General features: G+C 43.3%; 1 protein-coding gene across 2 annotated transcripts in view; it reads right to left on the minus strand.

Annotated features, from left to right (window-relative positions):
• Window positions 1-339: 339 nt before the first annotated feature.
• LOC126168524 (calcineurin-binding protein cabin-1-like) overlaps window positions 340-21,838 on the minus strand; it is a 254,871-nt gene continuing 233,372 nt past the window's right edge. For both annotated transcript variants that reach the window (XM_049920564.1, XM_049920563.1), the window contains 4 exons: window positions 21,016-21,179; window positions 20,722-20,932; window positions 6,299-6,397; window positions 340-2,380 (listed from right to left, as the gene is read on the minus strand). In XM_049920564.1, the coding sequence (XP_049776521.1) occupies window positions 917-2,380; window positions 6,299-6,397; window positions 20,722-20,932; window positions 21,016-21,179 (1,938 nt within the window). In that variant the 3' untranslated portion in view covers window positions 340-916. The remainder of the gene's footprint in view (window positions 2,381-6,298; window positions 6,398-20,721; window positions 20,933-21,015; window positions 21,180-21,838) is intronic.

A 21,838-nucleotide genomic window follows, 5' to 3' on the forward strand; every position in this document is an offset into this window, starting at 1 on the left:
CTGTTCAACTGCTCTATAAGAAAATTGGTTTGGGCCATATTAGGTCAACTGATTTGATGACTCAGAAAACATTTGATTTATGAACAATTTCATATGAAGATAATGAAAAAAAGTGGCAAAATGCATGAAAAAGAGGACATGTTTAATGGAAAGGGGAATACGGATGTCCACAAATCATGCCATCTATGAAATAAAAAACTGCAGCATAAAAAGCAAGAGAAATCAAATTTTTGCCAGTAAGTTACATTTTACAAATTCTGCCCTATATTTTCATAAAAAGCTGGTGGAAACAATTAAATATTTGGAAGGAAGAAGCAGTCATAAACAATAATAACAATATTCTATTGTAGCATAATTTATTCATTTTGTCAGATATGTTAAAACAGTAAAAGAGTCACACAAGTACTGCATGTCTTACAAAGAGGAACTCCATGCTGCACACATACACAATATAAATCCATTCATGCCTTACTTTAAAAAAGGAAAAAACAAACAGATAATATACCTGTCTTATAATCTGTTAAAAAAGAATTTAATTTACAGAAACACATTTATCTTATAAACAAATTCATACATCCAATTTGGAGCTCATATAATACAACAGTTTTAAAAGTTTGATGATTATGTAAATGTTCTAACTCTAAAATGTGTAATATTTAATTTGCTGCATTGTACACTTGTCCATTAATATTATTAGAAGAATGCTGTGTGTGTGTGTGTGTGTGTGTGTGTGTGTGTGTGTGTGTGTGTGTATACGCGCACACACACACACACACACACACACACACACACACACACACACACACACGCGCGCGCGCGTGCGCGCCCACACACACACACACACACACACACACACACACACACACACACACGGAATCATTTCATCATTTCATAGATGAAAAACAAAAGCTACTGTCTACTCTAATGTTATGACTTCAACATTAGATCCTTCTTTCTCTTTCTCTTTCTCTTTTGCAGATGAAGATGCTGAAGGGGACCAGCTTTTTGGTATTACATTCGGCCCAGAACTTTTACTTCTTTGTGCTGCGTTTCCTATCTCTACAATTGAAACAGTGTCTTTCATCTTCTTCGGACTTTTGCTTTCTGAACCGCTAGGCTGACTACATTTCTTTGGTGTAATGGTAATGGAAGATGGTATAGATACAGAGGAAGGGAGATCAAGAGCAGAATTCTTTGGTTTGTGAATGACCTCCAACTGGCTACTGTGTTGTTGTAATCTGTTCAACATGGAAATACCAGCTGAATGGGAGACTGATATGTCATTTAGTACATTTCTTGAGCTACCTGATGCAATGGGAGTTCTGGTGGATGCTCTCATTACAGTGCTCCTTGATGATTCACTGTTCTGATTCCTTGGAAAATATGTAGGGTCCTTACTATCTGCTGACTGCACCTTATATGTACTCTTTCCAGCAGCATTTGGTGAGCCAGACTTAGCTGCTTTATTGCTGTTTAAAGGAACTTTATCAGGGGGATTTATTGTACCACTCTTACTTGTAACATTTACATCATGTTTGTACGTAATCATAGATGTCACAGGTTTATTTAATTGCTTCCTTCCTGGGCCGCTGATATGGGGTTGAGATAAACTTTGAAGTGATGTTTCTGGCAGTTTTCTTGGAGGAGCCGCATCAAGAGAACTCTGTCCTGTATATTTAGTATCTCTAACTGTCGGATACGGTATCAAATTTGTAGTAGGTGTTTTGGACACCTGTGAAATATTCGAATAAGGTGCTGCCGACATTCCCCGAGGAGCATTCTTTCCGTAACTAGAGCCAGTAGTAGATGTTTTAGGCTGTACTGAAGAAGATTTTGCATTCAATTTTGACTGTGCCGATGCTGACGAGGAGACCGGTAAAATAGATACACTGGGTCTCTCCCTGGTAGTCGCAGACGTGCTAGAGCCAGCGGCGCCACTCAGTCCGGCGAGAGGATTTAAGACAGGTGCGACAGAATTTGCTGCCAGATGTCGTAAGAGTTCTGCTTGGAAACCAGTCATTTGAGCTTGCATCACTGCATTTAAAGGGTCGAGCATTGACGAAATATTAAGAAATGCTTGAGGATCATTTAGCATAGAATGCAACGACGAGTACGTCGCAGTAACTGGGGGAGCAGCAGCGGCGGCAGCAGCAGCTGCTGCGGCAGCTTGTGCAGCTGCACGAGTACTCCCTGGCGGTCGGCCACGAGGTCGCGGAGCTGTAGGAGCAGCAGAAGCTGCCTTGGGCGTTGTGGAGTGGACAGGGGTTGCAGGTGGAAGAGGCTTCTTCACAGGTGCCACTGACACTGGCGCTGCTGCTGCCGTTGCTGCTGGCACTGCAGCTGCTGGGTTTGGTTTTGTAGATGCCTGTGGATACTGTCCCTGAAACATATTTACCAGAAAGCTTAAATATGCGATCTTCAAGTTACAGGTGTCCTAATTATGAAAAAGAGGTGAGTATCTGCTTTTGTCAATCTGCATAGCAACACCAACAAAAGGATTTGGAATCTGTGTCATAAATTTCGAAAAAGAATTCAATTCAATTTCAACAAGACTGTAGCCCTTGGGAAACATGGCACCGATTCAACTTACGTTAGCTTGTAGAAGATTGTATAGATGAATGTGAACAACTTTAATTAGGTTTCATCAGGACAAAGGTGCACTCAGAATTGAAAGAGGAGTCAGGCAAAGAGATTCCGTATCATAGAAACAATTCTCAGACATTCTAAAAGAAGCTTTCAGATTCCTAAACAGGAAAAAAGAGATGAGAATATGTGTTTATGGAATACAGCTGAACAAGCTATGTTTTGTTGACGATACTGTATAACTTAATACACCACACGTGAAAGTACGTCCAAAAATTAATAATGGAATGCAGCTGAACAAGGGGTGTATTGTTGATGATACTGTACAACTTAATAAACCATAAGTGAAAGTACACCCAATAATTAATAACAAGATTAAAATTATGTATGGAAACTCTAGGCTGTAATATCAACAATATTAGGAAAAGAATAGATTGCTACTCACCGTAAGAAGACCTCGAGTTGCGGATGGGCACAGCGAGAAGACTGTTACACATTACAGTGTTCAGCCAAAGCCACCTTCAGCAAAGACAAATACACATTCACACAAGCAAGCACATCTCTCGCACACGAGTGCTACCATCGGCAGCTCCGAACAGAGCTTATCTGTGTAAATGTGTGTTTTTTCCTTGCTGAAGAAGGCTTTGGCTGAAACTTATAATGTGTAACAGTATTTTCATTCTGCCTGTCTGTAACTCAACAGGTCATCCTTAAGGTGGGTCGCAATCTATCCTTTTCCTAATATTGTTAAAATAATGTATGCTGAACAAAGTGAAAACAAAAACAGTATAAATTAACTATGAAGTAACAGAACTGGTTACAGAATTACTGTATTCAGGAAGCACAGGAAGAGAAGTAAACCAGAAGCAAAAGTGCCCTAAAGGTCCTTTACTAAAATGAACAGAGTTTTATGAAAGTATGCTTCTAATATTTCTGAAATGGAAAGTTTACAATCAATGCGTATTATCTGCTTTGGCTTACGACAATGAGAAAGAAATTTAAAAACTGGGAGCTGTTCAGCAAGCTTTGAAAGTAGGCTTAATAGAAGTTAGTTAATGGGGGGATGGTTGTGGCGATGGGCAAACAACACTCTCTCTCTCTCTCTCTCTCTCTCTCTCTCTCTCTCTCTCTCTCACACACACACACACACACACACACACACACACACACACACACACACACACACACACACACACACACACAAAAAAAAAAAAAAAAAAAAAAGCTCAGGGAACTCTCTGGAGTGGAAGTTGTAATAATGATTTTAATGAAAAGAAATGAGGTAAGCAGTGCAGGTGAATAGATGGAAAACAGATCTAGGAAATCCATTGCTGGATTTCAAGAGATAGGATGCAATCTAACAAATACTTAATGGAGGGTGACTGGATAACACTAAAAAACATGCACGAGCAGAATGGGTGCTTATAGCTGTATCACCTTCCCCCCCTCCCAATACCACCTCCACCACCATCCCCACAGGAATTAAGATTGACAACATAACAGTGTATAGCCACATTCACTTCCAAACTTATATTTTACTATGCTACTGCTATGTAAGCCTCAAAATTAACCACAAAAAATGCCATTCTGTTATGACTATTAAGCTCAACAAAATCCAGCTGAAGAGCAATTTGGATGGTGATGAAAAGTAAACAAGAGAACTGAAATTAAGTATGAACTGATGATTTCCTGCTGCTTCATCGAGTGACAAGAAAGGCAGGACCTGGTCTGAAATATTTGAGATGAAAAATAGACAATATCTTTTTTGTTGGATGACTGAAAAGAAAATACGATAACTGCTGTGTTTCAACTGTACAGTTGAGTTACTGATTCCATTTTATGTACAGTATTTCAACAACTGGCAGAGTCATCATCTTCAGGGCCTGCAAGCTGTGCTGTTATGCGTAGTCACTGCCCCAACTCCAAGCAGACTGTAGATTGTGTGATTTGAGTCCAGGCAGCAAGTGTGCATAACACCACAGCAGAATCAAAACTCAGCAGCACATTATTAATCAATGAAACTGAGAAAACCTAAGAAACTGCAAATACAATTTTATACAGCTGACCAATATATGTCATTATTATCATCAACTGAATCAGTAGAAAACCAAGCAAGTTAGCACAATGGTAGATGCACTGATCTAGCAAATGGATCATGCAGGATTAAAATCCCTGTCCGGGGTTCTGTAGTTTCCTAACATCACTAAAGGAAAATGCCAGAATGTTTCCTCTTGATAGTTTATATTCAATTTCCTGCTCTAGCCTAGTCCCTTATCTACCTTTGACTCAAAAGAAGACTTTTATATGACTGCAAATAATGAAATTACACCACAGAAAAGAGGTGACTGGATACTGCCAGCAGAACATCATGAACTGCTGATAAAAAGAGAATATAATCTACATTTTTATTTATGTAACAGCTTAATGCACACTGCAGTAATTATCAATGTTCTGCTTGTAATTTGTTCTTGTATCTCCACCTCATTCTTTCTTAGAATTAAACAATCCTCAGTGGTGCAACTGAGGGAAATTAACCTTGTCACTGAGTTTCAAAGACACACTAATTTATACATCCATTTAAGAGTATCTTTGTAGAATACAAAAGTTCTTCCTCTTCACTTTGTTCCTAGATGCAAATAGCAAAGAAAATGAAACTTCATACAGTAGAGCAAAGGAGAAAATATTAAGTAAAAAAATTGTATATGACAGTTAAATGATTATACTTCACATGTTTAGAAATGTATAGCACCAAGGAGAAAAATACAACTACATAATAACATGGGAGTAAAAGGCTTATGAAACTACTGGTTTGAACAAAGGTGGATAAGTGGATAACTAGAACTACCCAACTGGCAGCCCCCCCCCCCCCCCCCCCAAAAAAAAAATAGGCTGTAGACACAACATGGTTCTCCAAAAATGGAATATACCTACATCTGTTTTTATATTATGATGCTCTTAGTTAAAGATTACAAATTCTGAAAGTTATTGAGATTCACTTTGTTCATTTTAAATGTCTGTGTATTGTTTCTTTAAACAGTTTTTGGTATTTCTGAGTAACAGTCACACAATAATTCTTAAATGAACACACTGCCATTTGACTGTATTGTTGTTTATTTAATTACGACCTGGGTTTTGGCCTTTCTTGCCATTTTTAGGTGACTGATTGTATGTCATTAACATAATTGCAGGACATCAAGCAAAAATTCTTCTCAAAATTTTGATTGTGATGTCCTGCAATATATGTTCATGACAAACACAATCACTTGAAAACAGCATAAAAGGCCAAAACCTGGGTCATAATTAAATAAACAACAATAAAGTCAAATGGTGGTGTGTTCATTTAAAAATTATTATTTATTTGTTTGTTTATTGTTTATAAATAACTCATCTGCTACCAGTCACAATTTTCTTTATTTTATTTTTTGCTCGACGCGTTTCGGGAATGATTCCCGTGACTGGTAGCACATGAGTTATTTATAAACAAACCTATTGTTTTCACAGTTGCAGGCTTTCAGAACCATGTATAATGGATCAAACCAGATTTATTTGTTTGTTGGGTTATTAACAGCCTCTCTCACAGACTGCAGTCAGTAAAACAGTGATCAAGAGATTGGAATAATAAGCAACAAAATGAACAATAAAGAATGATGTTCATCATAATACAGAGCACTAAAGACATGAAGCTACAACAGCTTCTCACCCAGTTAGTATATACCTGAGTCGCTTGTGCCGGACCACCTCCAGGACTGGGGGGTACACGTACAATCTCTTGTTGACAGATGCGCACTGCCTGTTCCAGTGTACAGCTCTCAGCCTAAAACATACATGAAAACTGACTATAAAAGTCAATGTTCTGCCTGCAATAAATTAGAAAATGTGAAGCAGACACTCTAATATAGTTAACTTATCAAAAAGCGGAAATAAAATCAACACATGGTGTATTTTCTCTTAAACAGAAACATTAGGTATTAACTTGTTTACACTTTTAATACAGAACAGATCTTCAATGTACCAGAACACAAAAAACCATTCGTTCTCAAATTTTATTCCATATTCACTTTACTATTTTTATGGTAATGTATATAGCTTATGTATATACTGTGACTATTCAATTTTATTTTCTGTTCTCTTGTCCTTGAAATTCTGAATTTTCTAGAGTGCCAAAAGTATTTATTTCAGTTTGAATGCCATCAGATACAACATGTACAAACAACATTAAGAATTAGTATTATAAATAGTGCCATAGTTATTCAGAACTACCTAAAGCCATGTCATGAAGGATATGTATAACAGTGTGTTATTTTGGATGATATATGTTCACTTAACTACTATTAGGTTTTTTGAAATTTGCAATACATTTGCTTCCTCATACTTGCAATATCTTCTGCTGTGTTCCTAAATATCTTTATTAAATGGCTGACCCTTTCATTTACATCTGCATAATGTGCATCTTCTAAGCTACCTATACCTTCCTATTTCCAAACAAATTTTCTTACTCTACATCTTCGATTTCCTGCCCGCTGAGTATCCGTATTTGAAACCACTGATAAGACACAGACTACAACGGACAACATTATTTATTACATGATATTATCAATGTTGACAAATGAGTGAACAATTTTTATTTTACACTTCTACTCACAGAAGTGGAAAATAAAAATCATTCACTGACAGAGAATCTGTGATTATTGTGTATCATCCTACACTATTTCCTATTATCAAGGGACTAAGATTGTTTCACTTTTATCATATTAATGGAAAACACTGTTTTTAGGACCATAATGGGCTTAGATAAAAAAATACATCATTTGTTATTAATCTGATTGGGCAGAGAAACACCTCAGGTGTCACTTGCTTCATCCATGCTCTCTCCTCCTGAGGCACCTCCCAAAGTACCCAACATGGTGGATTTGCCTTCACAGGAGGATGAGTGAAGGGTGGAAATGTGTCTGCATTGCTCGAGGCAGAGGGCCAATGTGCAGGCTGGTCCTCTAGCTTGGCCCACTCACCCTGTGAGTGGACAAGTGCCCACTCCTTCAGCAGGATCTGTGCAGACACACAGGGGGAGGGGTTTACTAGTTAACAGGAGGGCACCATTAGGCACATTATGGAGCCCCTTAGGCAGAAAGCCAATGAGCACGCAGTATGTGTGCAGGCGGACCTCATCAGAGATGTGGAAGAAGCCCTGCCTGCGGCCATCGAGTGTGCAGAATGCAGTCGTCTGCAAGTTGTGGTTCGCGTTGGCACTAATGATGCGTGTCGCTTGGATTCTGAGGCCATCCTCAGTTCACATGGATGGCTGGCGGAGGTCAATTCTGTGAAAGTCTTGGCTGCAGATTTCTGGACCTGCGGTGTCAGGTGAGGAATTGAAGGACTCCCCTCAATAGGTCAGGGGTGCACTACACAAAGGAAGCAGCTAATAGGGTAGCACAGTACTTATGGAGGGCACATGGGGTTTTTTAGGCTAGGCAACAGACTGAGGTTCTCTGGTGAGTATTTGCCAGAGGATACGCAAATAGTGATATCACTCTGTGCTCAGACAAAGACACTTCAAACTACTCAAAATTTTATCGGTAAATTGTCAAAGCATCTGTAACAAAGTTCCTGAATGTACTGCCCACCAGAAACTTCTCGTGTTCGAATTATTCTCAGGACTAAGAGCTGACTGAAACCCGAAGTAGGAAGCTCTGAGATATTTAGTGATTCGTGGAACATAATGAAATGGTAGATGAGATGCCATAGGAGGGGGTGTGTTTACTGCAATTGAAAAAAATATTGTCTCTACTGAGGTCAAATTTGAGTGTGGCAATGAAGTTATCTGGTCAATTATAACAGGTCTAGGTGATTGGTTGGTTGGTTTGGGGGGGATTAAAGGGACCAGACTGCGACGGTCATCGGTCCCTTTTTCCAAAAAAATGTAAAACCACCCAAAGAGAATAACAAACGAACAACAGGAAAGACGTCAGACGACACAGGACAAGAAATACTCCTACAGAGATCAGATGAAACAAATTAAAATCACACAGAGTGTGACAGTGGTTGGCCGACCATAGAGATAAAAAGGAAAAGCCAACCACCGAGAACACATTAAAAACTCAGCGTAAAATCGTAGGCCAATAGCCAGAATCAACACAAACGAACAGAACAAACACTCAGAGTAAATAATAAAAACCCCCTGCCCGAATAAAACGGAAAACTAAGTCAGCCATACCAGGGTCATCACATAAGAGGGCAGGGAGCGTATCAGGCAGCGCAAATGTCTGCCTGACCACAGCTAAAAGGGGGCAGGCCAACAAAATGTGGGCCACTGTCAAAGCCGCCCCGCAGCGACATACAGGAGGGTCCTCCCGGCGCAGTAAATAACTGTGTGTCAGGTGGGAGTGGCCAATGCGGAGCCGACAAAGGACGACAGAGTCCCTGCGGTTGGCTCGCAGGGATGACCGCCACACAGTCGTCGTCTCCTTGATGGCACGGAGTTTATTGGGCATGATCCGATTGCGCCATTCAGCGTCCCAAAGCGCAAAAACTTTTCGGCGGAGGACTGCCCGCAAATCAGTCTCTGGGAGGCCAACGTCCAGAGACTGTTTACTAGTGGCCTCTTTCGCCAGGCGGTCAACATGTTCATTGCCCGGGATACCGACATGACCGGGGGTCCACACAAAGACCACAGAGCGGCCGCAACGCGCAAGAGTATGCAGGGACTCATGGATAGCCATCACCAGACGAGAACGAGGAAAACACTGGTCGAGAGCTCGTAAACCGCTCAGGGAATCGCTACAGATAATGAAGGACTCACCTGAGCAGGAGCGGATATACTCTAGGGCACGAAAGATGGCGACTAGCTCAGCAGTGTAAACACTGCAGCCAGCCGCCAAGGACCGTTGTTCAGAATGGTCCCCTAGAGTTAGCGCATACCCGACATGACCAGCAACCATCGAACCGTCGGTGTAAACAATTCCAGAGCCCTGATACGTGGCCAGGATGGAATAAAAGCGGCGGCAGAAGGCCTCTGGAGGGACCGAGTCCTTCGAGCCCTGTGCCAAGTCGAGCCGAAGGCAAGGGCGAGGAACACACCACGGGGGTGTACGCAGAGGCGCCCGAAAAGGAGGTGGAACTGGGAAAAACCCAAGCCCGCAGAGAAGCTCCTTGATGCGTACGGCGATCGGACAACCCGACCGGGGCCGACGGTCTGGCAGATGGACGACTGACTGCGGGAACAGGACACGATAATTTGGATGCCCGGGCAAGCTAAAAACATGGGCAGCATAAGCGGCCAGCAAACGTTGGCGTCGGAACCGCAGTGGAGGTACACCTGCCTCCACTAGGACGCTGTCCACAGGGCTGGTGCGGAAAGCACCAGTGGCAAGGCGTATCCCGCTGTGGAGAATTGGGTCCAGCACCCGCAACGCAGATGGGGATGCTGAGCCATAAGCTAGGCACCCATAATCCAGGCGAGACTGGATTAACGACTGGTAGAGCCGCAACAGGGTAGATCGGTCGGCGCCCCAGCAGGTGTGGCTCAAACAACGCAGGGCGTTGAGATGCCGCCAACACGCTTGTTTCAGCTGCCGGATATGAGGCAGCCAAGTCAACCGGGCATCAAAAAGGACACCCAAAAACCTGTGGGTCTCCACCACAGCAAGAAGTTCGTCGGCAAGATAAAGCCGCGGCTCAGGATGGACCGTTCGGCGCTGGCAGAAATGCATAACGCGGGTCTTGGCAGCCGAAAACTGAAAACCACGCGCTACAGCCCAAGACTGCGCCTTACGGATAGCGCCCTGTAGCTGACGTTCAGCTGCTGCAATGCTAATAGAACTATAGTAAAGACAGAAGTCGTCAGCATACAGGGAAGCGGAGACAGAATTTCCTACTGCCGCAGCGAGACCGTTTATTGCAATTAAAAACAGGCAGACACTGAGGACAGAGCCCTGGGGTACCCCGTTCTCCTGGACGAGGGAGGAACTATACGAGGCCGCGACTTGCACGCGGAAGGTACGATACGACAGAAAATTTCTGATAAAGATCGGCAGAGGGCCCCGAAGACCCCATCCATGAAGCGTAGAAAGGATGTGATGACGCCATGTCGTATCGTACGCCTTCCGCATGTCGAAAAAGACAGCGACCAGGTGCTGACGGCGGGCAAAGGCTGTACGGATGGCCGACTCAAGGCTCACCAGATTGTCGGTGGCGGAGCGGCCTTTACGGAACCCACCCTGAGACGGAGCCAGAAGGCCCCGAGACTCCAGCAACCAATTTAAGCGCCGGCTCACCATCCGTTCAAGCAACTTGCAAAGAACGTTGGTGAGACTAATGGGACGGTAGCTGTCCACCTCCAGAGGGTTCTTTCCAGGTTTCAAAATGGGGATGACAATACTTTCCCGCCATTGCGACGGAAACTCACCCTCGACCCAGAGACGGTTGTAAAGGTCGAGGAGGCGTCGCTTGCAGTCCACTGAAAGGTGTTTCAGCATCTGACAGTGGATGCGATCTGGCCCGGGAGCGGTATCAGGGCAAGCGGCAAGGGCACTCTGAAATTCCCACTCACTGAATGGAGCGTTGTAGGGTTCAGAAGCGTTGGTGCGAAAAGAAAGGCTCCGACGTTCCATCCGCTCTTTAATGGAGCGGAAGGCCTGGGGGTAATTCGCAGAAGCGGAACTCATAGCAAAATGCTCTGCTAAGCGGTTTGCAATGACGTCGGAGTCAGTACAAACTGCTCCATTCAGTGAGAGCGCAGGGACGCTGGCAGGGGTCCGATAGCCGAAGACCCGTCGAATCTTGGCCCAGACCTGCGATGGAGTGACATGGAGTCCAATGGTGGACACATACCGCTCCCAGCACTCCTTCTTGCCTTGGCGGATAAGGAGGCGGGCCCGCGCACGCAGCCGTTTGAAGGCGATAAGGTGGTCCATGGAGGGATGTCGCTTGTGACGCTGGAGCGCCCGCCGGCGATCTTTAATCGCTTCAGCGATCTCAGGCGACCACCAAGGCACAGCCCTCCGCCGAGGGGACCCAGAAGAACGGGGAATGGCAGACTCGGCGGCAGTGACGATGCCGGCGGTGACCGATGTAACCACCGCATCAATGGCATCAGTTGAGAGAGGCTCAATAGCGGCAGTGGAGGAGAACAAGTCCCAGTCAGCCTTATTCATAGCCCATCTGCTAGGGCGCCCAGAAGAGTGACGCTGTGGTAGTGACAGAAAAATCGGAAAGTGGTCACTACCACACAGGTCGTCATGCACACTCCAGTGGACAGATGGTAAGAGGCTAGGGCTACAGATTGAAAGGTCAATGGCGGAGTAGGTGCCATGCGCCACACTGAAGTGTGTGGAGGCACCATCATTCAAAATCGAGAGATCGAGCTGCGACAATAAATGCTCAACGGTGGCGCCTCGACCTGTTGCCACTGACCCACCCCACAGAGGGTTATGGGCGTTAAAGTCGCCCAGTAATAAGAAAGGTGGCGGCAATTGGGCTATCAGCGCAGCCAGGACATGCTGCGCGACATCACCCTCCGGTGGAAGGTAAAGACTGCAGACGGTAAGAGCCTGCGGCGTCCACAACCTAACAGCGACAGCCTCTAAAGCTGTTTGTAGAGGGACAGACTCGCTGTGAAGAGAGTTAAGGACATAGATGCAGACGCCACCAGACACCCTTTCATAAGCTGCTCGGTTCTTATAATAACCCCGATAGCCACAGAGGGCGGGGGTGCGCATTGCTGGAAACCAAGTTTCCTGCAGAGCAATGCAGAGGAAAGGGTGAAGGCTGATAAGTTGGCGGAGCTCAGCTAGATGGTGGAAGAAACCGCTGCAGTTCCACTGGAGGATGGTTTTGTCCATGGCTGAGAAAGGCGTGCCGGGACTGGGACGGCAGATTACGCCGCTGGGTCACCTGCTGCCTCCGATTGAGCACCCGTGCTAGTGCTATTGCTATTCACGGCGTCTGAGGGACCGGCGAGATCGAGGTCCTCAGCGGACGCCAGAATCTCCACCTCGTCCGCAGACGCAGAGCTAGAAGGTTGCGATGGGGTGGCTACCACCACGCGTTCCTTGGGCTTAGAGCTGCTCTTCTTTGATTTCTCACGCTGTGGGCACTTACGCCACTGTATATCGTCAGCCTTCCCGCCGGTGGAAACCTGGGAAGGGAGGGACCCAAGGGACCCCTTGCGAGCGTGTGAAGCCGAAGAAGTTGGACACTTCTCCGGCTTAGAAGCGGGGACCGACGTCCCCGATGGGGGGGATGGTGTTGCTCCTGAGGTAGGTGGCACAGGAGCAACCCGGTGGGTAGAGCCCCCCACTGGCAAGGGGGCAGGAGGAGTTGTACCACTCGTCGATCCGGCCGGAAAGCGCGAAACTGATGGGGCTAGCACAGGTGTTGTAGCAGCGGCGTAGGAAGTTGTCATTCGCACTGGATGTAATCGGTCGTATTTCCGTTTGGCCTCAGTATAAGTCAGTCGGTCCAGGGTCTTATATTCCATGATTTTGCGCTCTTTCTGGAATATTCTGCAGTCTGGCGAGCAAGGTGAATGGTGCTCCCCGCAGTTGACGCAGATGGGAGGCGGGGCACATGGAGTATCGGGATGAGATGGGTGTCCGCAATCTCGACATGTGAGGCTGGAAGTGCAGCGGGAAGACATATGGCCTAACTTCCAGCACTTGAAGCACCGCATCGGGGGAGGGATATAGGGCTTGACGTCACATCGGTAGACCATCACCTTGACCTTTTCCGGTAACGTATCACCCTCGAAGGCCAAGATGAAGGCACCAGTAGCAACCTGATTGTCCCTCGGACCCCGATGAACGCGCCGGACGAAATGAACACCTCTACGTTCTAAGTTGGCGCGCAGCTCGTCATCAGACTGCAAAAGGAGGTCCCTATGGAAAATAACACCCTGGACCATATTTAAACTCTTATGTGGAGTAATAGTAACTTTAACATCCCCCAACTTGTCACAAGCAAGTAACCTGTGTGACTGGGCGGAGGATGCCGTTTGTATCAGTACTGAGCCAGAGCGCATTTTAGACAAGCCCTCCACCTCCCCAAACTTGTCCTCTAAATGCTCGACGAAGAACTGAGGCTTTGTGGAGAGAAAAGACTCCCCATCAGCTCTCGTGCAAACTAAGAATCGGGGCGAATAACTGTTACCTCCATCCTGGGACTTACGCTCTTCCCACGGCGTGGCCAGGGAGGGGAACGTTTTCGGATCGTACTTCGGAGCATTAAATTGAGCCCGAGAACGCTTAGAGACTGCTGGCGGCTGGCTGCCAGCGAGAGATGATGTACCACGCTTCATTGCGGGTCATCCGCCCTGATGCCACCTACTCCGACCAAGGGCCCTCCCCACGGGCGCCACCCAGCCACAGCAAAGGCCACCTGGCAGGATGGCCGTTGCCGGGAGTCCTGATACCCCAGGAGGATAGGCATCTACTCCTTGGCATACGTGGGGAGTTAACGGCGCAGGCATCAGTAGAGCGATCCCTGTGTTGTCAGGGGGCTACAACCAAGAGGGTACATGGCGGCCCCACCACAACGGACTGGCTACCGTGCTGGATCTTAGGTGCAAAACTGTCCAAGGTCGTCATCGCAGGTAAAAGAAACACTGCAGAGGGCAGCTTGGTAATCGCACCCAGGGACGTATCCCCACCCTAAAGATCGAAAACGAGCGGGACACCATTGCAACGACGTGAAAGCCGGCTAAAGGTCTAATTGCACGACGGATACAGTGCACCATGTAAGGCGCCCTTCCCCAATTGGCTCGCTCTTCGGAATAATTTAGAAAGATGGAGGTCAAACCCGAGAGGGGACCATCACATAAGGCCAAAACATGTGAGACTCCTTTTAGTCGCCTCTTACGACAGGCAGGAATACCGCGGGCCTATTCTAACCCCCGAACCCGCAGGGGGGAGGTCTAGGTGAAATCAAGTTAATTGTTGGATGTTTTTACCTGCTACCCTATTCAGCTGTGAGTGGTTTTAGAGTCATTGACAGTAATATGGACACATACAGAGCATGCAATATTAGTTGGAGGGAATTTTAAACTACTGAGTATAGATGGGGACATCTTATGGATTCATTGTGGGGGCACAAACAGTCTTCCAAATTTCTTTTGACCATGTTTTCCGGAAACTGTCTTGCTAGTTCGACAGCCCACACACAACGGAAATATTTTAGTCCTCACAGGTGGCAACAGACCTGACCTGATCGACAGCGCCAGTGTAAAGAATGGGATTAGCCTGACTGTCATGTCTTCGGAGTGACTTTGGTTGCCAAAGTTAACAAGTCAATCAAGAAGACTAGGGAAGTATTTCTGCAAGAAAGAGCAGACAGAAAGTTGTTAACATCCCACTCAGACAATGAACTGACATCATTTAGTTCCAGTATGACGGACATAGAGGAATTATGGGCAAAGTTTAAATGGATTGTAAATCAAACTCTGGAGTAGTAAGTGCCAAATAAGTCGATTACAGGTGGAAAAAAACCCACCGTGGTTTAACAACAAAAGTCAAAACAGCTGAGAAAGAATAGGCTGTTGCAATCTTGGTTCAAAAGAGAAGGCGCAAATGATGACAGGTAAAAGTTAATACAATTCATGCATCCGTAAAAAGATCAATGGGCAAAGCTTACGACAACTACCATCATATACCTTAGCCAAAGATCTTGTAGAGTACCCATGAAAATTATGGTCCCAGATCAATTCACTAACTGGGTCTCAGGCTTATATCCAGTCGCTCATTGACCAGTCTGGTGTGGCAGCAGATGACAGTAAAAGTAAAGCCGAAGTTTTAAACTTTGCATTTAAGAAGTTGTTCTTGCACGACAATTGTACAAACATACTGTCATTTGACCATCACACAGATTCCCATATGCAAGACATAGTAATAAGCAACACTGGTGTACAGAAGCAACTAAAAGAGCTGAAAGCAAATAAGTTACCAGATCCTGATGGAATCCCAATTCAGTTTTACAAAGAGTACTCTACATCATTGGAACCTTATTTAACTTGCATTTATTGTGAATCTCTAGCCCAGTGCAAAGTCCCAAGCAACTGAAAAAAAAAAGGCAGGTGACTCCTGTGTATAAGAAGGACAAAAGAACGAACCTACAAAATTACAGACCAATATCCCTAACATGGGTTTGCTCCAGAATCCTTTAACATATTCTCAGTTTGAATATAATAAATTTTCTTGAGACCGAGAAGCTTCTGTCCACAAATCAGCATGCCCTTTTCTCATGTGATATGCTGTGAACTATGAATGACGGGCAACAGACAGATTCCATATTTCTAGATTTCCAGAAAGTGTTTGACATGGTGCTCCATTTCAGTCTGTTAAAGAAAGCATGAGCACATGGAATAGATTCACAGGTATGTCAGTGGCTCAAAGACTTCTAAGTTATGGAACCCAGTATGTTGTCCTGGATGGTGAGTGTTCATCAAAGACAAAGATATCATCAGGAGTGCTCCAGGGAAGTTTGATATGACCTCTATTATTCTCTTATATACATAAATTTTTGGTGCAAAAGGCGAATGGTTGACCAGGTCAGATTAAAGGAAGATTTCAAAGCACTTCAGAGGCGGCCTGCTGGATTTGTTAGTGGTAAGTTCGAACAACACAAAAGTGTTACAGGGATGCCTTGAGAACTCAAATGGGAATCCCTGGAGGGAAGGCAATGTTATTTTCGAGGAACACTATCGAAAAAATTTAGAGAACCATCATTTGAAGCTGACTGCAGATTGATTCTGTTGCCTCCAACATACATTGCGTGTAAGGACTATAAAGATAAGATGCGAGAAATTAGGGCTCATACGGAAGCATATGCGCTGACAGTCATTTTTCCCTTGTTCTATTTCTGGGTGGTACAGGAAAGAAAATGACTAGTAGGTTGGTATGGGGTAACCTGCACCACGCGTTGTAAAGTGGATTGCAGAGTATTGATGTCAATGTAGAGGTAGAAGAAAGTGGTGTCCGGAGGAGGACATTCAACAGTGAATTATATACGCTGGATAATGAGTCAGACATTGTCAGTTGCATTAAGACTGAAAGACTGGAATGAGCAGGCCATGTATTGAGAGCTAATGTCGGAATGATTGAGAAGATATTCAGTGCAGTGCATGAAGGAACCAGGAGGGTTGACAGATCAAAGTGAAGGTGGTAGGAAGGTGTCAGAAAGGACATGAGGGAAACTGGAATTCAGAGTTGGAGGGGTTCAGTGCTAAACAGGAAAGACTGGAATAATTTTCTACAGGAGGTCAAGATTCAAAAAGAGCTGTCACACCTTGTCATTCTCATCATCATCATAATCATCATTGTCAATGTAGCTGCTAAGTAGTAGTACACACAACTTCATGAACTCCACATCCATTTGGCCTGAGTGACTCCATTGAATTTTACTGTTTCACTGCCAACAGTACGCAGCTTCAAATGGGTATGCTAGTTGCCGTTCTCGTTGTATGGCTAATACAAATCATATTAATGTCAATCATTTGCACCCAAATGATGCACAGAGAGTCCAACAGTGTCCATTCCATAGGAATGATGCCAGGTCACCAATATTACAACCACAGCATGACACAGTGACAATTCATTCAGTACTGAGATCCCAACTAAAGTTCTCTAACAAGAAAGTCAACTTAATTCCAAAACACAATACGTGCCTTACAGACTAACTGTGACCATGACACTGGCATGAACATATATGAGTAAAATCAATAAAATCACACTTGTGGTAGCTGGGTATAGCCAATCCCTTATGCCAGCCTACAGTCAACGGGATGGCCCACAAAACACCCCACTGCTGGCAATGATTCAAAATTCTGGATAAACTCTGTGGCAATGTCATCTCTGAGTTGTACTTTCACCTCATTTGACCTCATTGGGTGTTCCACAATTAAACTCCTTTTTATCACTATAATATAGAGTGATTCAAAGACACTTATTTAACCTATCATTCAGAAGAATATACCATTATGACCACTGCTTTTATCAGTAAACATTGACAGTGACCACTAACAATGGTATTCTTCTTACTGTAAGAGTTGTCTAACAGTTGAGAATGCTAAAGAACTTAATGTCAGATGCAAAAAATCTTCAAAATGACACAAAAAGATGATAACATAACAAACATGAATGATGAACACATACAAGGTGTGATCAAAACGCAATGGGAATTTTCTAATTTTGCGTGCTTTATTCATCCGATTTTCAATTTATTTTATTTTATTTATTTATTTATTTTTTTTTTATCTTGTTGACACACATGCTTCTGGTATAATTTAGCATTTTCAGCTGTTTTGAATATGTATTTTATTGTTGGAAAGGTTATACACATTTTCAAGTGTTTGGCGAATTTTTACTATCAAAAAAGAAGGATCAAAGAATTTGCATTAAATTTTGCTTGAAAAATGGAATTAAGTGCAACACGACATCAGAAATTTTGAGTGGGGCTTTTGGCGAGCTTACTATGAGTAACACAAAGAGTTTACGAGTGGTATAAAAGAGGGTCAAGAAGACACTGACCACCCTGGACACCCTAGCACAATAATTTTTGATGGCAATGTGGAAGAAGTAAAGAAAATGGTTCTGGAAAATAGCTGAATCACCCTCAGAGAGGTTTCTGATAATGTTGGCATGCCCTTCGGCTCATGCTAAGCAATTTTTTCATATGTTTTGGGCATGAAACACGAAACAGTAAAGTTTGTTCCAAAATTGTTGGATTTCAACCAAAAATGACACCACACAGACACCACTTAAGAGCTGCTGAATGAAGTCGGCAGCAATCCAGATCTTCAAAAGAGGGTGACAAAACATGGGTACAACGTCAAAGTCAACGCCCAATGGTCGCAATGGAAACTGCCTGAAGAGCCAAGGCCGAAGAAGATTTGATAACTTTGATCACATGTGAAGGTTCTTCTCACTTTTTTCTTTGATAACATTGGGATAGTGCATCACAAGTCCCTGCCTTATGGTTACATGGTCAATAAGGAATAGTACCTGAAAGTTATGTGCTGTTTGCATGAAGCAGGTCGAAGAGAACAACTAGAATTGTGGCAAAATCAGTCAAGGTCATTGCATTACGACAATGCTTGCACTCATGCCTGAATGCTTTTTCTTTTTTTCTTTTTTTTGTCGGGGGAAAAAAAAAAACGTTATGTTGTCTCCGCCACCACATTCACTGAACATGAAACCCTGCAACTTCTTTCTATTCCCGAGGCTGAAGATAACTGTGAAAGGACGGCATTTTGCCACCACTGACGAGATACAAATCAAATCACTGAAGGAGCTGAACATCAAAGCAAAAAGTGAGTTCCAGAAGTGCTTTCAAGTTGGAAAAAATCCTGGAATGTGTATTATATCCAAGGGGGTTGGTATGAAGAGGACAAATTTGGCACTGATGAATAAATAAAGATTATTTAAGTGGAACTTTTCGATCACACCTCATTTGTGTCAAATGATCACTTTAATCTCCAATTCTGAAATTACATTTTTTCATAGACACCTAAAAATGAGAGTTCCGTAATTAATTAATTTCATTTATTCTGTATTCCTGCATTATGAGTGACAGATGTGCAAGGAATTTATCATATTTGTGGTATTTCATTTTCAATAAAATGCTGAAATGCTTATTAACTTTTTCTACAGAAAACCCAACATGTGCAAGTGGGTAATGTGGTTTGGTATTTCACTAGGCAATAGGAATACCAATGCATGTAATTATTCTTTGATGTCCTTTCCTTTCCCATTTTTTGCTCTTATAGGCTAAAGACAGCAGTTTTTAATAAGCAAAGACTATGGAACTTGAAAACCATTCACTACTAGTGATGAGGAATTTCATATCATAAATACCCAATAATAGCCTGTCAGAAATTCAACCTTTTTAATTATTTATGCAACAATGCATTTTTTTTACTAAATGAATGGACCTCTTATGTTGTTAATTATTCTACATGCACATCACTTTCAAAGCTACCTGGCCAAGAACACTACTTTTAAGGTGTCCAATATACCAACAGTAATTAATTGTCTCTGCCACTTCATATTACTTCATATTATTCTTCTAATATGATAATGTACAGTCAGTGAGATGCGCTGCTCAGGGTGTATATGTGGACAAGGAAAAAAATTCACGGATTTTTCCCGAATTTCCCGGTTAAAAATACACTTTCTCCCGGGTGAAAATACACTTTTTCCGTGTTAAGTGACAGTGACTTGGCATTGTAAAAGTCATCAGTCCTTTGGATGTTTTTCGGTTTTATATATCGAAGTAGAATTTTCCGGAACATTAGAAAACGAAACTCAGGGGGAAAAACACGTTTTGAAAGACCTTTAATGTGCAGCAACATGTAACTGCATATTTTCGTATTATGAAGGTATAAATCTGAATTCCACCAAACAACGAATGTCACTTTCCGAAGCATTGAAATCGAGATTGCAATGTGCTTTTGTAAGCGTCATAGCTCATTCACGTGGTCTCGCCAGCTAATGACAGCAATAGGCAATAGGACACGTGATGTAGTCAGCCAATAGCAAGATCACTCGTAAGTAGCGATAATACACAATGGCTTAAATTAATATACATAGAATTCACATATAATATTGGTCTCGAAGATTCGGCAGTAGCTGGATACAATAATATACTCTGTTAGAGTATTGGTTCTTACCAGTCAAAATCACAAAAATTTAACTGAAAACTAAAACAATGAAAAATTCCCGGAATTCTAAACAATTCCCAGGTTTTTCCCGGTTTTCTCCCGGATGAAAAAATTCCCGGGTTTTTCCCAGATCTCCCGGTTGTCCCGGGTCGTATACACCCTGTCTGCTGTTTTATTTGCACGTATCATGTGGCATGCTTCATTTGCAAGCCTGCAATAAAGAGTCTTTGGCCTCTCTAAAGCTGTGGACCTTAATTCATTATTAAGGAGGAATCTACACCAGTACATATCGTTACCCCGTATATGCAGAAGCATCTGTGTCTGGAGTCAGATTCTATAAAAAATTTGTGGGTTGGTGGTATACCCTGATGAAGGGCATTTGCAACACAGCACAGTCACAATGCCCGAAAAATTTCATGGAATATCATCACTAGTTTTGTGAAGCAAAAGACATCCAAAAATTTCACTGTATGAAGCTGCAGTAGCTCCCTTACCTTCACATATCGTTTGCAGACATCCTTCAGAAGTGCAGAAAATGTAGATTCTTTATGTGGCAATTGTTTTTGAACATACTGGTAAGTACGATACACTTCCAGTGCAAGAGCACTAGTTATTTCATTTCTCAGTTTCGCACGAAGAGTCTGAAGTGACAGGGAGAGAGCTTGTCGTGATAACTGCTCTCGCTCAGATTCTCTCAAATATTTCCTAAAAATAAAAATAAAAATTAATAAATCCACAGCAGTCACTTACAATCTGATTTCAAGTTTTTTTCACAGTCAAAAACTAACTTATCTGGTTCTGGAGTACGACGTAAGGCGACACAAAGTTCTAGCAGGAGAGAATGTTCATGTAATTCTCGTAGTACATCCATGAGGAGAAGAATACAGCGACTCATATGTGAAGCAAAACACCCAGGTCTATCAATCTCTGGGACAGGGATACGCCAAACACCCTGGAATCAAGTCAAACAGAACTCCTTATATATATTTTGGTTATGGAGAGGTTTGTCACACAATAACTTGAATATATTTCAAAAGCTTTCAGACCAAAATAGGTTTTATTCTATAATCTTCTGAGTAAGCTGTTGCTGAAGTGGTCAGGGATTGTGAGGCGAGTAAATAGCATTGGCAACTGAGGGGGCATGTGATATTCAGATAAAGGTGGGGACAGGAAAGTACTGGAAGACAGAAGTTGTGGAGACAAGTGGCTCTTACCTGATGGATGGAACACGGCAGAGACAGGGAGACACACAAACGTGCATGTGTGAAGAGAGAGAGAGACCGAGGGGGGGGGGGGGGGGTTAGGTGGTGAGAGAAATAAAATTCCATGACAGCAGAAGAAAAGGTGAAAATGTTAGGAGAGGAATTGGAACAAGGGAATGGGACGGAAGCAGCACAGGTTAGGAAATGGTGGAGGATTGTTAGAAAAAAAGACATTTTGGAGAGAGAGTTCTCAACGATGGAGCTCAGATGATTTGTTGCTGGGAGGGATGTTCCAAAAGACATGTTAGCTGGTTATTTGACTGTTCCATGGATTATAACTGTAGTAATATAGAACAAGCCAGTTTGCAATTATACTCCCCTTTCTCAGTGGGGGAAAAAGAAAATATAC

This window comes from Schistocerca cancellata, chromosome 1 (genome assembly GCF_023864275.1).
Source record: "Schistocerca cancellata isolate TAMUIC-IGC-003103 chromosome 1, iqSchCanc2.1, whole genome shotgun sequence".
NCBI classification, from domain to species: Eukaryota; Metazoa; Arthropoda; class Insecta; order Orthoptera; family Acrididae; genus Schistocerca; species Schistocerca cancellata.